General features: G+C 62.0%; 1 protein-coding gene across 1 annotated transcript; it reads right to left on the bottom strand.

Annotated features, from left to right (window-relative positions):
• Positions 1-1,627: 1,627 nt before the first annotated feature.
• HS3ST2 (heparan sulfate-glucosamine 3-sulfotransferase 2) lies at positions 1,628-15,611 on the bottom strand. Its single transcript, XM_056503248.1, has 2 exons — positions 15,124-15,611; positions 1,628-3,579 (listed from the first exon to the last, which is right to left on the bottom strand). Exons 1-2 carry the CDS (start codon positions 15,555-15,557, stop codon positions 2,961-2,963), a joined length of 1,053 nt encoding a protein of 350 aa, XP_056359223.1. The 5' UTR covers positions 15,558-15,611; the 3' UTR covers positions 1,628-2,960.
• Between the last annotated feature and the right edge of the window lie 424 nt (positions 15,612-16,035).

The following is a 16,035-nucleotide window of genomic DNA, read 5'->3' as shown; positions in this document are numbered from 1 at the left end:
CCACATTCATTATGTTCAGCTGTTCACGAGCTGATAAATATTGAGCAGCTGCTCTCTGGGGCTCAGGCCTGAGTGAACCCATCACAACACAGCACCCACGGGGGCAGTGGCTGTGCTGTGGGGGCAGCTGGGCCCTGCTGTGCCAGGGATGGCTGGAAAGCGTGTGACAGCCCTGAGAGCGGAGCCCCTGTGCCCTGTTCCCTGTCCCCTGTGCCCTGTCCCCATCCCCTGTCCCCTGTCCCCTGTGCCCTGTGACCTGTCCCCAGTGCCCTGTCCCCTGTGACCTGTGCCCTGTCCCCTGTCCCCTGTCCCCTGTGCCCTGTCCCCATCCCCTGTCCCCTGTCCCCTGTCCCCTGTGCCCTGTGCCCTGTGCCCTGTCCCCATCCCCTGTCCCCTGTCCCCTGTCCCCTGTGCCCTGTGCCCTGTCCCCTGTGCCCTGTCCCTGTCCCCGTCCCCTGTCCCCTGTCCCCATCCCCTGTGCCCTGTGCCCTGTCCCCATCTCCTGTCCCCTGTGCCCTGTCCCCATCCCCTGTCCCCTGTGCCCTGTCCCCTGTGCCCTGTGACCTGTCCCCTGTCCCCTGTCCCCATCCCCTGTCCCCTGTCCCCTGTCCCCTATGCCCTGTCCCCTGTGCCCTGTGACCTGTCCCCTGTGCCCTGTGACCTGTCCCCAGTGCCCTGTCCCTGTCCCCATCCCTTGTCCCCTGTGACCTGTCCCCTGTCCCCATCCCCTGTCCCCCTGCGTGGGGAGAACCCAGGCTGGGCAAGCAGGGGGGTCCCTCTGGCATCAGTCACCAGACCAGCAGCACTGCAGGTCCTCACCAAACCCTCCCATCCCCATCACAGCCCTGCCCTGCCCCCTTGCCATGCAGATTGCCTGCTTGGGGCTTTTCAAGCCATTTTTTAAGAGCTCCTAATGTGCTCTGCATTTTCAGTGCAGCCCTGCCTGCGCCCTCATTTGCTCACCCTTTGGAAAGCTAATACTTGATTTAAGCACATTTCTGCTCCCTCCATTTGTAAGGACAAATGTAAAGTAATTGTTTGATATCGCAGCAGTTTCCTCAGGCTCCAGCTCTAATTTCCCACTAATACAGTATTGTCAGGAGGATCAATCTAACCTGGCACCTTTTGCCTCCTTGGAGTGGATTGGAAATGGCTTTTCTACTGTGAGGCTGGGATTTGTGAGGCTCCCTGTGAATGTTTTTCTCCTTTAAAGGAAAATTCATACAAGCAAATCTCCCATTTTCCTGTCCATGGCCATGAATTCCCTCCTCTCCCTCACCTGCCCATAAGTGCCCCTGGGTCCTCTCGCTGCTGGGTCTGCCCCTGTGCCTGGCAGTGGCACAGATGCAGATGGGGCTCTCTTGGGTGCCCCTAATTTACTGCAATTGTTTCCTACTGGAGCTCACTGCTCATCACCAGCCTTGCAGACTGGTCCATGGTGTGCTGCATCCCTACACAGCCCCTGTGCACCCCCTGAGCCATGCCCAGCCCTGACAGAGCCCCAGGCAGGGCTGTGCCACAGGTCACCTGCCCCAGCCCCTGCCCCTTCCCTCTCCTGCCTGCGGGTCTGGGGGCTCCCCACAGCCCCCAGCTCTGCCCAGCCCTGGCCTAAGAACAGCCCATGCATAGACTGGTGGAAGCCACTTTATTTACATGAAGGGATCACAAGCTGGACAAGGACACCAGTGCCGCTAAAGTACCCGTAACAGCAGGATTCTGTGCTTTATTCACAGGACAAAATATCAGTACAACATTTCCCACAGACTTCTTGGTCAGGCAGACACATGTCACTGTCCCCACGGGTACAGCTGTGACAGAGGCAGAGGGGAGTGGCTGCAGCTCTGCCACTGTCCAGAGCACCCACCTGCCTCGGGACACAGAGGGGTGTGCTTGGAGCAGGATGGGGCCAGCACCAGCCCTGTGTGGTGCTGAGGGCAAGCAGGACCCCACCGAGGCCACTGGGACCTGCAGGGACGGGCAGTGCTGCTGGGCACTCACCCCTGTGCTGGGGCTGCAGCAGGGCTCTGGGTCTGCCTTACCTGGAGCATTGCTCACCCTAAGGGACAGGAACCCCTCACCTGCCCTGCTCACCTTCTGGGCAGGGTGGGCTGGGGGTCCTGGCTGCAGCCCCTCCTCACAGGAGCCCCCTGTCACTGCAGCCTCCTGTCACTGCAGCCCCTCCTCACAGGAGCCCCCTGTCACTGCAGCCCAGTGTCACTGCAGCCCAGTGTCCCTGCAGCCTCCTGTCACTGCAGCCCAGTGTCACTGCAGCCCCGTGTCACTGCAGCCTCCTGTCACTGCAGCCTCCTGTCACTGCAGCCTCCTGTCACTGCAGCCCAGTGTCACTGCAGCCCCTCCTCACAGGAGCCCCCTGTCACTGCAGCCTCCTGTCACTGCAGCTCCCTGTCACTGCAGCCCCATGTCACTGCAGCCTCCTGTCACTGCAGCCCCTCCTCACAGGAGCCCCCTGTCACTGCAGCTCCCTGTCACTGCAGCTTCCTGTCACTGCAGCCCAGTGTCACTGCAGCCCAGTGTCACTGCAGCCCCTCCTCACAGGAGCCCCCTGTCACTGCAGCCTCCTGTCACTGCAGCTCCCTGTCACTGCAGCCCCATGTCACTGCAGCCTCCTGTCACTGCAGCCTCCTGTCACTGCAGCCCCTCCTCACAGGAGCCCCCTGTCACTGCAGCTCCCTGTCACTGCAGCTTCCTGTCACTGCAGCCCAGTGTCACTGCAGCCCAGTGTCACTGCAGCCCCTCCTCACAGGAGCCCCCTGTCACTGCAGCCCAGTGTCACTGCAGCCCCCTGTCACTGCAGCTCAGTGTCACTGCAGCCCTGTGTCACTGCAGCCCAGTGTCACTGCAGCCTCCTGTCACTGCAGCCCCGTGTCACTGCAGCCCAGTGTCACTGCAGCCCCCTGTCACTGCAGCCCAGTGTCACTGCAGCCCCGTGTCCCAGGCACTCACTCCCACCTGAAGTCCTGCCCGACTGTCTCATAGAATTTGATGTTATAAGGTCTGTAAAAGTCCCGAAGCTGCTCGATCACCTCGGGGTCGATCTGCACGTGAGTCCTGCCCTTGGACTTGCCCAGGCAGCGAGGCAAGCCGCTGCTCTCCGACTTCTTCAGGCACGGGAAGCCTTTTGTCTTGTTGAAGTAGAAGTGCTTGTCCGTGATGACCCGTTTGAGGCCCAGGAAGTCCTGCACCTTGCCCATCTCGCCCGCAGGGTCTGTGATGAGCCTCTCCCCGCTGACGAAGTGGATCTGGGACAGGGGGAAGTACTGCAGCCAGCTCTGCAGGTGCAGGGCGTACAGCCCGATGCGGATGGCGTTCCAGGACGTGTCCACCACACCCAGGCTGCGGTTGCGGAAGCTCAGCCCCTCGAAGGTGGGGATGTCTGGCTTCTTGGAGAGCGTCTGGGTGTAGTCAGAGATGGCCCTGGTGACGGGGTCCCGCACCACCACGATCAGCTTGGTGTCCCGGGACATGTTGAAGATGCGCCGCGGCGCCTCCTTGGTGACAAAGTAGCTGGGGGTCTTCTCCACCGTGATCTGGCTGTCCAGCGTGCGGGGCATCAGGCTCCTGAAACACAGAGATGAGAGAGTCAGAGTGCAGGCATCAGGCTCCTGAAACAGAGGGGATAAGGGACAGAGAGAGGGGCATCAGGCTCCTGAAACACAGGGATGAGAGAGTCAGAGTGCAGGCATCAGGCTCCTGAAACAGAGGGGATAAGGGACAGAGAGAGGGGCATCAGGCTCCTGAAACACAGGGATGAGAGAGTCAGAGTGCAGGCATCAGGCTCCTGAGACAGAGGGGATAAGGGACAGAGTGCAGGTATCAGGGTCCTGCAAGCACAGGGGTGTTATAAGGGACAGAGTGTGGGGCATCAGGCTCCTGCAGGCACAGGGGTGTGAGGGAGGAGCCAGGACAGGCAGCAGGAGGTGGTGACATGTCCCCTCCCTGGGACAGAGCAGGCACAGACCCCAACAGCAGCACTGGCCATGGATGCCAGTCACAGGGGACAGCCTGGGCAGAGGATGGGGGAACTGGCAGCCCCACACACTGGATGTGTGTGTGTCCAGTGCCAGGATGCAGGAATGTGCTGCCTGTGCCACACCAGCACCAGCAAGTAAAAGTTCTTTATTGAACCTCCTAAGAATTTTGTTTCTCTTGTGCACCACCCAGACTGAAGCAAACAATCCTTCCCCAAACTCACTAAGCAGAATGGGACATGACAGAGTGGTTCAGCACATGTGATCATATCCCTACTACAGCACTGTACAGGTTTTCAGGTGTTGATTCTGCACATTCCAACAGAGGAGCCTTGGCCAGCAATGGACAGGCCCCAGGGGCTGTGCCACTCTGCTGCTGGGAGCTGCCCAGGGATGTGGGCTCGTGCCCACCAGGGCATCACCCACCCCAGCGGGCCCTGAGCAGGCCCAGCAGCTCCAAAAGGGCCCCACAAACAAACCCACCTGTTTGTGGCACTGCAGCTGGGCTGCAGGCCAGGCAGGGAGCACCGGGCTGGGGGAAATGCAGCATCCCTGCAGCACAGCTTAGCACTAATTAAATCATCTGCTTTGACATCTGAACATCCAAATCAAATAAAAACTAATGGGATGGAAAGATTTATAAATTGGTCTTGTATTACTGGAGTAAACTATCAAATCCACTGCAGTCAGATTCCTGTCACTGGAGGTGCCCTGGCTGGAGCAGGTAGGGAACGCCTGCCTGGGGTGGGCAGGGGGTTCTGGCAGCCAGGATGAGGCCAGCACCCTTCTGCTGCACCCACACCTTGGCAGTGCCCTGTGGCACCAGCAGCTGCTGTGCTGTGAGCAGGCACAGCCCAAACTCAACTCCCTGGGAGCCCCCACAGCACAGCCCCAGGCACTGGACCTGCAGTGGTGCTTGTCCCTGCACAGGGACCTGGCACTGCCCCTGCAGTCCCTGCCCCTGCCCTGGAGCCCTGCGTGCCCCAGCAACTCCCAGGGCAGCAGCAGCCAGGGAGAGCAAACACAGCATCCCAGCACCCCTGTCTGCAGCCATCTCTGCCTCCATCCCTGTCTGACCCCATCTCTGACCCCATCCCTGTCCCCATCCCTGTCTGCAGCCATCCCTGATCCCATCCCTGTCTGCAGCCATCCCTGACCCCATCCCTGTCTGCAGCCATCTCTGACCCCATCCCTGACCCCATTCCTTTCTCACCCCATCCCTGATCCCATCCCTGTCTGCAGCCATCCCTGACCCCATTCCTTTCTCACCCCATCTCTGACCCCATCCCTGTCTGACCCCATCCCTGTCTGACCCCATCCCTGATCCCATCCCTGTCTGACCCCATCCCTAACCCCATCCCTGACCCCATCCCTGATCCCATCCCTGTCTGCAGCCATCCCTGACCCCATCCCTGTCTGACCCCATCCCTGTCTGCAGCCATCTCTGACCCCATCCCTGTCTGCAGCCATCCCTGATCCCATCCCTGTCTGACCCCATCCCTGATCCCACCCCTGTCTGACCCCATCTCTGATCCCATCCCTGTCTGACCCCATCCCTGACCCCATAACCGCCCCATACCCCATCCCTGACCCCATCCCTGATCCCATCCCTGTCTGACCCCATCCCTGACCCCATCCCTGTCTGACCCCATCCCTGACCCCACCCCTGTCTGCCCCACCCCACAGGGGAGCACAAGGCACTGAGTTATCTGTGCCCCAAACCCGGCACAGCTGCCAGGGCCACGCTGGCACCACAGCACCAGGGGTTCCAAAGCAGTGCCCAGCACCTGGCACCTCCAGCACCCCTAAAACAGCCCGTGGCCACAGCACTGGGCTGGGGAGAGATGTGACTGGGAGCAGACCCCAGGCAGGACACCCAGTGTGACAAGAGGACAGAGAGGGACGATGCAGGACACGGTGCCACCGTCCCACAGCTCTGCACCAGCTCCCCAGTTTGAGAGAAAACAAACTCATTAGTCAGCAGGAATTAGCAGGGCTGGCTCACTGAGCTACCTGAGCCCTTAACTGGCCTTTCCCAGTGCTCTGCCTCACACCCCATAAATCCCCATCACCATCCCCACTGGTTAGTGGCCAGCAGCAAGTGCTCATTCAGGGCAGGCACGTGGCTCTATCTCCACATCACAAACAAGTTTCACCATAAATCAGCTCAGGACAGCTCTGTAAGTGATTCACTATTACAATATATAGTGGAGAATCATAAAACTGCTGTTTCATTAATGGCTCATCCTCAAGCCCGTTAGACTTTCATTACGTGAGTTATTAGGTCCATGCATTCAAAATACAAAATTACAGGTTCTAATTCATTATGAAAAACACAAAACCTCTGCATAGTAAATTACTGAAATGAGACAAGAGTTGTTTTTTTTTTTTAAATGGACTCCCAGTGTTTGCTGCTCTTGAGCAACAGAGACTGCTGAGACAACAAAACACAGCACGGGCAGATAAATAAATCACCAGTGAAGCCATGCAAGGGGGAGAGATGTCATCCAGGCATTCATTTCCCCACTAACAGCAGGATCCCCAGGGCTGCAGGAGCAGGGAAATGCATGGCAAACTTAATTACACCAGACTTTCAAATAATATTTTTGGACTTCTGCATTTGCAGGGTTATTTGCATACAGATAGCATGTCACACAGCTTTGAGGCCCAGGCTGGTGTAGCTGTGAAGGCTCCTGGTGCTGGCCCACAGTGCCACACTGCTGGCCAGGGCTCAGCCAGGAGCTGTCCTGTGGCCCCATGGACACTCCTGTGGCCCCATGGACACTCCTGTGGCCCCATGGACACGTCCTGCTTATCCATGGACACTCCTGTGGCCCCATGGACACTCCTGTGGCCCCATGGACACTGCTGTGTCCCCTTGGACACTCCTGTGGCCCCATGGACACGTCCTGCTGATCCATGGACACTCCTGTGGCTCCATGGACACTCCTGTGGCCCCATAGACCCTCCTGTGGCCTCATGGACACTCCTGTGGCCCCATGGACATTCCTGTGACCCCATAGACACTCCTGTGGCCCCTTGGACACTCCTGTGGCCCCATGGACACGTCCTGCTGATCCATGGACACTCCTGTGACCCCATGGACACTCCTGTGGCCCCATGGACACTCCTGTGACCCCATGGACACTCCTGTGGCCCCATGGGCACTCCTGTGACCCCTTGGACACTGCTGTGGCCCCATGGACACTCCTGTGGCCCCATGGACATGTCCTGCTGATCCATGGAAACTCCTGTGACCCCATAGACACTCCAGTGACCCCATGGACACTCCTGTGGCCCCTTGGACACTCCAGTGGCCCCACTGGTGTCCCCAGCTGCCCTTGGCTCCTGGCCTGTGCTGAGCCAGCTGCTGCCAGATGGGGACAGTGATGTCCAAGTGACACTGAGGGAGGGTGGCTGGGGCAGCACATTGCTCTGGCTGCAGGGACAGCATTAATTCCTCCTGAATCAGAGATTACTCTCACTAGAGCTGCCCAGTTCCCAAAGCCCTTTAGTGCCATTTGATGTGGGCACCAGCACTCCCTCCAGCCCTGCTCCAGAGTTCCTGTTTGCCAGGTTGGTGACACACGTGGGCACAGCCCAGGGGAGCTGCTGTACCCTGCTGTGCCCAGCCATGCCCTGGGGTCCCCAGAGGCAGCACAGCCCCCCCAAACCAGCACCAACAGCCCGAGCTGCCTGTGGCAGCACAAGGCAGCGCTGGCCCTGAAGGGGTTAACTCCTCCCCAGCCCCTTTCTGAGCCCTGAATTATTAATTTTGTTATAATCTGCCTTTGGGCACCCTGCAGCCCCTACAACACTCCCACATTAAAGAAACATGTGCTCCCTCCCTGCTGCCCTGCTTTGATGTTGAACACGCTCAAACGCTCGCCCAGGGAGGAACTGCTCAGAACCTCAGCAAAGAACTGAGACATGGCAGATAAACTGGGCAGGGCAGTGCCCACCAGAGTGCCACCCAGCCCTGGGTCAGTCCTGTCACCCAGCCCTGGGTCAGTCCTGCCAGCCCTGGGTCAGTCCTGTCACCCAGCCCTGGGTCAGTCCCTGTCACCTAACCCTGGGTCAGTCCTGTCACCCAGCCCTGGGTCAGTCCTGCCAGCCCTGGGTCAGTCCTGCCAGCCCAGCCCTGGGTCAGTCCTGCCACCCAGCCCTGGGTCAGTCCTGTCACCCAACCCTGGGTCAGTCCTGCCACCCAACCCTGGGTCAGTCCCTGTCACCCAACCCTGGGTCAGTCCTGACACCCAGCCCTGGGTCAGTCCTGTCACACAACCCTGGGTCAGTCCTGTCACCCAGCCCTGGGTCAGTCCTGCCAGCCCAGCCCTGGGTCAGTCCCTGTCACCCAGCCCTGGGTCAGTCCTGTCACCCAGCCCTGGGTCAGTCCTGTCACCCAGCCCTGGGTCAGTCCTGTCACCCAATCCTGGGTCAGTCCTGTCACCCAGCCCTGGGTCAGTCCTGCCACCCAGCTCTGGGTCAGTCCTGTCACACAACCCTGGGTCAGTCCCTGTCACCCAGCCCTGGGTCAGTCCTGTCACCCCAGCCCTGGGTCAGTCCTGCCAGCCCAGCCCTGGGTCAGTCCTGCCACCCAGCCCTGGGTCAGTCCTGCCAGCCCTGGGTCAGTCCTGTCACCCAGCCCTGGGTCAGTCCTGCCAGCCCTGGGTCAGTCCTGTCACCCAACCCTGGGTCAGTCCTGTCACCCAGCCCTGGGTCAGTCCTGTCACCCAACCCTGGGTCAGTCCCTGTCACCCAGCCCTGGGTCAGTCCTGTCACCCAGCCCTGGGTCAGTCCTGCCACCCAGCCCTGGGTCAGTCCTGACACCCAACCCTGGGTCAGTCCTGCCAGCCCTGGGTCAGTCCCTGTCACCCAGCCCTGGGTCAGTCCCTGTCACCCAGCCCTGGGTCAGTCCTGTCACACAACCCTGGGTCAGTCCTGCCACCCAGCCCTGGGTCAGTCCCTGTCACCCAGCCCTGGGTCAGTCCTGCCACCCAGCTCTGGGTCAGTCCTGTCACCCAATCCTGGGTCAGTCCTGTCACCCAGCCCTGGGTCAGTCCCTGTCACCCAGCCCTGGGTCAGTCCTGTCACCCAGCCCTGGGTCAGTCCCTGTCACCCAACCCTGGGTCAGTCCTGTCACCCAACCCTGGGTCAGTCCTGTCACCCAATCCTGGGTCAGTCCCTGTCACCCAACCCTGGGTCAGTCCTGTCACCCAGCCCTGGGTCAGTCCCTGTCACCCAGCCCTGGGTCAGTCCTGCCACCCAGCTCTGGGTCAGTCCTGTCACCCAATCCTGGGTCAGTCCTGTCACCCAGCCCTGGGTCAGTCCCTGTCACCCAGCCCTGGGTCAGTCCTGTCACCCAGCCCTGGGTCAGTCCCTGTCACCCAACCCTGGGTCAGTCCTGTCACCCAATCCTGGGTCAGTCCTGTCACCCAACCCTGGGTCAGTCCTGTCACACAACCCTGGGTCAGTCCTGTCACCCAGCCCTGGGTCAGTCCTGCCAGCCCAGCTCTGGGTCAGTCCTGTCACCCAATCCTGGGTCAGTCCCTGTCACCCAGCCCTGGGTCAGTCCTGCCAGCCCTGGGTCAGTCCTGTCACCCAATCCTGGGTCAGTCCTGTCACCCAACCCTGGGTCAGTCCTGTCACACAACCCTGGGTCAGTCCTGTCACCCAGCCCTGGGTCAGTCCTGCCAGCCCAGCTCTGGGTCAGTCCTGTCACCCAATCCTGGGTCAGTCCCTGTCACCCAGCCCTGGGTCAGTCCCTGTCACCCAGCCCTGGGTCAGTCCTGCCACCCAGCCCTGGGTCAGTCCCTGTCACCCAGCCCTGGGTCAGTCCCTGTCACCCAATCCTGGGTCAGTCCCTGTCACCCAATCCTGGGTCAGTCCTGCCACCCAGCCCTGGGTCAGTCCCTGTCACCCAATCCTGGGTCAGTCCCTGTCACCCAATCCTGGGTCAGTCCTGCCACCCAGCCCTGGGTCAGTCCTGTCACCCCAACTGCTGCCTTTGGAAAAATCCCCTGTGCAGCTCCTGTGCTGGGGGCTCTTGCTATCCTCTTCCAGCTGAGCCATGCTGTGCCATGCTGTGCCATGCTGTGCCATGCCATGCTGTGCCACTCCCTGCCATGCTGTGCCATGCCCTGCCTGCTGTGCCACAGCTGCACACACAGCTGGCAGCACCACCAGCTCTTGCCTGCCACCCCTGCTCAGCACAGTGGCACTGGTGGATGAAAGCTCCAGCAAAGCTGCTTCTGGTAACTTCAGGAAGTTTAAACAGAGCTGGTTAAATGTGGTTAAACGTGGGGACAATAAAAAGCTCTGGCTCAGAGATAGCACAGGGGCCATGCCCTGCCCAGCTCTGCCAGGGCTGAGGGGACCCCAGCAGCCCCTGACTGGCACTGGGGGCTGGCAGCACTGCCCAGAGGGGCACAGCCATGCCCAGGACAGGCTGGCTGCACCCCAGGCTGCAGGGACAGCACCACGGCCACAGCCCAAACACCAACCACCCCACACCACTGCAGCCAGGATTTAATGATGGAGCAGCTCCCTCTAATAAATGTTTATGTTCAAAGAATTTACACCAGTGCTTGCAGACAGCTAATGAGGGACATTTCCATGCATAAAAGCAGAGCGAACACAGTAATTAACTTTGTTGCTGATTCATTTTTAATCATTTAAATGCTCCAGAGATTTGCAGTGTCCTTTAAGTCAAGAGTTTCCTTTGCAAAGGGCAGGCTGCCATTGCCCTTCACTCACACACAGCCCTGTGTGACTCTCTGGGGGCTGGGAGGGAGCAGGGGATGGGGATCCCTGCCCAGAGCCCAGCTCTCAGCCCTGCTGGGTTCTCTCTCTGCTCAGGGGCACAGGCTGCAGCTGCCCTTCCTTCCCCAGTTCCAAGGCAACTCCTTCCACAGGTGGAACTCCAAACCTGAGCTCTCCTTTGTAACCCTGCATGTGCCCAGCTGCTGCAATGTCCATGGTAGTGGCTTGTGCCAGAGCCACAGTGACCACTTGGTGACCTCCCTGTGCCAGGTGAGTGCAAGAGGCAGAGGAACAGCACAAGCAAGCACAGACCCCCTCCCAGGGCAGGAATGGCTCCTGCAGGCTCCCTGTCGGCCAGGGGCCCCAGTGGGGCTCTGGCAGCACTGGCCCATGCTGGGGCAGGACAGCAGGACTGTCAGCACAGCAGCACTGCTCTCCTGGCCCCAGTGGGGCTCTGGCAGCACTGGTCCATGCTGGGGCAGCACAGCAGCACTCCCAGCGCAGCAGCACTGCCATCCCCCCAGCACAGGCTCGGCAGTCCCAGCCACGCTGCCCTCCGTGGGCACTGACCATGCACCAGGCTCTGCCAGGGGCTCCACGCCCGTTCCCCAGAGCCAGGGCACTCTCTGAACTCAAGGAAATTTCAAAGCATCCTTGAAGCTGCTGCCTTCCTCTCTCCTCACTAATTACCTTTACCCACACCACTGTCAGTAAAGCCCAGACATGTGCCCGGCAAGGCCTAATGGGCTCCATCTGTGCGAGCGCCAGCCCGGCCATTACCGGCAGCAATTAGCGTCAATTAGCGGCTGCAGGGAGCGGCTCACAGGCCGGGGGGACACGGGGGGACACGGGGGACACAGCCACCCTCCCGGGGCAGCAGCTGGAGCACCCAAAGGCAGAGCAGAGCTCAGCAGTGCCCGGGCTCCCTGCCCTGTGCCGGGGGAGCCAAGCCTGGCCCAGGTGCCCCCCTGGATCAGGGGGTGCAGGCAGGGCCTGTGCAGAACCAGCATCACCCGGGCAGGAGGGGTGGGAGCCAGGCTCAGCCTGCTGTGGGAAAAGCCCCTGTCTGGAGCATCTCACAGGAACCCTGAGGAGGAAAGCTGCACCCCGAGATGCTGCAGTTAGAGCCAGTACTCAAAATTAACGGCAATTTAAATCACAGCGTCTTCCCTGTGCTCTGGAAAATATTGAAGGTTATTGGCCCACACTGCTTGCAGCAGGAAAAAGCTCAATATTGAACATTTAGTGCAGGATTGGTAATGAATCGATATTCCCCAGTAGCTGCTTGTTTGGTTTCAGTTGTCTTAAAACAGACCTTGCTAAAAATATCTTTCCTGTAGTGTATGTGTAGCTAATGATGTGGATCAGGGATGATGGAGCTGGGAGCAGCACAGGGCTGTGGGTCCAGAGCAGTGGGTGGGCAGCTCCCAGGGCTGGTGGCACATGGGGGAGCCCAGGGGCTCCCCTGGCTCTGCCCTGCTCAGGAGCAGGAGGCACCCTGAGAGCAGCTGGGAACGAGTATGACATTTGGAGAGGCAAGGACAGGCAGATCAGGAGGTGTCCCCTCCTGCCAGCTCTGCCACCTCTCCTCAGACAAATGCCAGGGCAGGGGAAATGTGAGAAAAGGGTAACCACATTCCTGGAGCATCAAAGGGCTCTGTTCTCACACTGCTTGGTGTGTCCACCTGGTCCCACTGGGGCACTCAGCAGCCAGGGGCTCCTGCAGGCAGGAGGGAAGCATCAGGGAATGCTTCACCTTCACCTTTGCAAGGGGTCTGTGCTGTGAGCAGCCTGCAGCCACCACCCTGCATGGCAGCTCCAGCTGTGCCCAGCCAGGCCAGGCACAGCCCCTGCTCTGGGTCCTGGCAGGCAGCAATCCCTCACAGCCCACATCTGTCTGTCCCTCCTGGCCATGGCCAGGGCAGGACCTGCTCTCCTGCTCCAGGCTCTTGGCAGAGCCACAGGAGCTGATCCTGCCGTGGGTTAGACCTGCTCCACACTTAATTGCTCCAGCTGCAAGCAGGAAAATCAATTCCACGTTTTATACTTTAGCAGCCTCTGTGCTTAAGTTTTGGCACATTTGTCAGTTTAAAAATAAAAAGGTAATAAAATCAAGGAAGTGTCATTTAATTGTTTTAGCTGAACTAATCTGGAGGCTGTGCTGCTCCAGCATGATCTCTCCATCAATCCAGGCACAGCCAGGGCAGGGCACTGCTCACCTGGCCACACTCCCACCCCCTCCACAGCCACCCTGCCACTGGCTGCATCCCTCCTGGTCACAAACAGCCCCCTTCACATGGAGAACCAGGGAGGGAGGTTCTCTGCTCATCTGCACACTGTGCAGCCCCTCAGTGCCACAGGTGAGGGGACAGGACCCAGCCCCTGCCTGTGGCAGCATCAGCCCCAGTCCTGCTGTGCACAGCTGCTCCTGCCTGCCCCAGGCAGGTCTGTCCCTCCCTCCAGGGCAGGGTCTGTGCCCCAAGGTGTGCACAGCTGCTCCTGCCTGCCCCAGGCAGGTCTGTCCCTCCCTCCAGGGCAGGCTCTGTGTCCCAAGGTGTGCACAGCTGCTCCTGCTGCCCCAGGCAGGTCTGTCCCTCCCTCCAGGGCAGGCTCTGTGCCCCAAGGTGTGCACAGCTGCTCCTGCCTGCCCCAGGCAGGTCTGTCCCTCCATCCAGGGCAGGCTCTGTGCCCCAAGGTGTGCACAGCTGCTCCTGCCTGCCCCAGGCAGGTCTGTCCCTCCATCCAGGGCAGGCTCTGTGCCCCAAGGTGTGCACAGCTGCTCCTGCCTGCCCCAGGCAGGTCTGTCCCTCCCTCCAGGGCAGGCTCTGTGCCCCAAAGCTCCGAAGGGAGCAGTGCCAAGGCTCAGTCCTGCACTGCCCAAGAGGCTCCCAGCCCCACACTGCCCACACTGACAGCACACAGGGGAAGCAAAGAGCTCAGATCAGTCACAGACACAAGGAGCAGGGAGCAGAGCGTTCTCTCCACGCAGTGCCTGAGTGCCTCTCAAGGCTCCATCCCAGCTGCCAGGACCCCAGCAGAGCTGGGACTGAGCACTGTGTCACACTGACTCCACACTGAGCATGACCTGCCTTGGAACTGAGGACATCTTTGCCAGAAAACCACTGTTGGGATGGAGGGAAGGGAGCGTGGGGTGGCCCCACGGTGCCTCCTGCACCCAGCACGGTGCTGTGACACAGGGCAGTGCCAGGGTCCCTTACCCTGCTGTGACACAGGGCAGTGCCACAGTCCCTTCCCCTGCTGTGACACAGGGCAGTGCCAGGGTCCCTTCCCCTGCTGTGACACAGGGCAGTGCCAGGGTCCTTTTCCCTCCTGTGACACAGGGCAGTGCCAGAGTCCTTTTCCCTCCTGTGACACAGGGCAGTGCCAGAGTCCCTTCCCCTGCTCTGAGCTATGGGCACCCAGGGCCAGGCCAAGGCCCCTCTGCTTCCCGAGGTTTTTGCCCAGGAGAAGCCCCAGGACCTGCCCAAACACACCCAGCACTCCACAGCAGCCCAGCAAACACTCACTGGTGCACTGGGGGGAACCCCAGGGGGCAGGGGTGAGCTGCTGGCAGCAGCCCTGGGCCCACGGGCGCTGTGACCTGCTTACAGCAGCACTTCTGCCTCTCCCAGAGCGCCCACAGCACCTCACAAAAGCCCTCACAAAATCAAAATCCCCTCTCCTGCTGGAGACACACTCGCTGACCTCTGCACGTTACCAGGGATTCCACACAGTTCCGCAGTTACTGGAGCTCAGGGAGATGGGGTGGCAGAGGACAGGGGCTGTTCCTGTCAGAGCAGCGATCAAAGCGGGCAGCGAGCAGGGTCGGGAGGACAGCCGTGGCCCGGGCACAGGCACTCGCGCTCTGCAGAACCGTCCATCCAGGACACGTTTCCTCAGACGGGATGGAGTGGATGCTCCATGGATGACCCGGCACCGTCCCGGCCCCCGGGTGCCACCGGCACAGGGCCGGGGCTCGGGGGGCTGCAGCCGAGAGCCCCGCGAACGGGCAGGACCGAGCCGCGACCCGCCCGGCTGCAGCAGGGGGAGATCAAAGAAAACTCCCTGAGTGCGGCCGGGCGACAGCGCCCGCCGCCCGCCGGGACCGCTCCGGCCGGGAGCGCCCCGCGGCTGCACGGACTGCCCGAGGAACGCGGAGCCGAGCCCGCACCGAGAGCCAGAGCGCCGGGAGAGGAGCGGGGACGGGCGGGCAGCGGGGCGGCGAGGGCAGGGACGGGGATGCACCGGGAGCGGAGATGCACCGGGCCGAGGGATGCTCCGTGACCGGGGGATGCTCCGCGCCCGGGGGATAGGGGACAAGGGGTGCCCAAGAGGGCGGGCGGGGCCCGGTCCCGCAGCCCCCCGCCCTCACCTGTACCACTCCAGCCCGCGGTGGTAGTTCCTGTCGAAGAAGTGGGGCTCGGTGCCCAGGGCGCGCACCTCGGGGTGCACCCGGATGAACTCCAGCACGGCGCGGGTCCCGCCCTTCTTGACGCCCACCACGATGGCCCTGGGCAGGCGCTTGGTGCCCGGGCGGGCCGGGCCCGGGGCGCTGCCGCCCGGCGGGTTCGGGGCCGTCCGCCCGCACGGCCGCGGCTGCTGCAGAAGTTTCTTGGCGTTGGCGGCGCGGGCGGGCGCGCAGCGGGCGCGGGGCGCGGCGGGGCCGCCGCAGCAGCACAGGAGGCTGTAGCACAGGTAGGAGCAGGACAGCGACAGCGTGAAGAGCACGAGCACCCTCCCTGCCAGGCGCCGGGACGGAGCCGGAGCCACGGCCGGGGCGCGCCCGCTCGGCGCCCTACGCGCCATGGCTCCATGGGGCCGCGCCGCCGGGCACGGCGGGCCCCGGCCCGGAGCCCCGGCCCCGGCGCGGCCGCTCCGGCATCTCCCGCGGCTACGCTGGGGCGCGGCCGGGCCGCCCGAGGGGGCCGCGCCCGCCCCGGCCCCGCTGCGCTGCCGCGGCCATCCCCTGCCCTGCCGCGGCCATCCCCGCCCCGGCGGCGGCTCCGCGCTGCTCCGCGGGAGTGCGGGGCAGCGGCGGCTGCCGCGCTATTTAAGGGGCGCCTGACGTCAGCGCCTCCCGGAGCCCCCGCGGCCGCTCGGGCCCGGTGCCTCCCCCGGGCCGGGCCGGGGGTACCGCGGCTCGCAGCCCATCCACCGGGCCGGGGGTACCGCGGCTCGCAGCCCTTCCTTCGGCACCGGGCTGTGCCGGTCCTGCTGCCCGCCGAGCCCTGCCCTGCCCTGCCCTGCCCTGCCCTGCCCTGCCCTGTGCCCTCACATCCAGCCC

This window comes from Oenanthe melanoleuca, chromosome 14 (assembly GCF_029582105.1).
Source record: "Oenanthe melanoleuca isolate GR-GAL-2019-014 chromosome 14, OMel1.0, whole genome shotgun sequence".
In the NCBI taxonomy this organism is placed as follows: domain Eukaryota; kingdom Metazoa; phylum Chordata; class Aves; order Passeriformes; family Muscicapidae; genus Oenanthe; species Oenanthe melanoleuca.
The sequence above is the reverse complement of the archived record's forward strand: the minus strand, read 5'-3'. Positions and strand labels throughout refer to the sequence as shown.

Bases quoted from the DNA above. Each gene is read 5' to 3' on its own strand.
- HS3ST2 (XM_056503248.1), bottom strand. From the start codon at position 15,557: ATGGCGCGTAGGGCGCCGAGCGGGCGCGCCCCGGCCGTGGCTCCGGCT. The intron at 3,580-15,123 runs GTGAGGGCGGGG...TCTGTGTTTCAG, and splicing joins CGCGGGCTGGAGTGGTACAG to GAGCCTGATGCCCCGCACGC.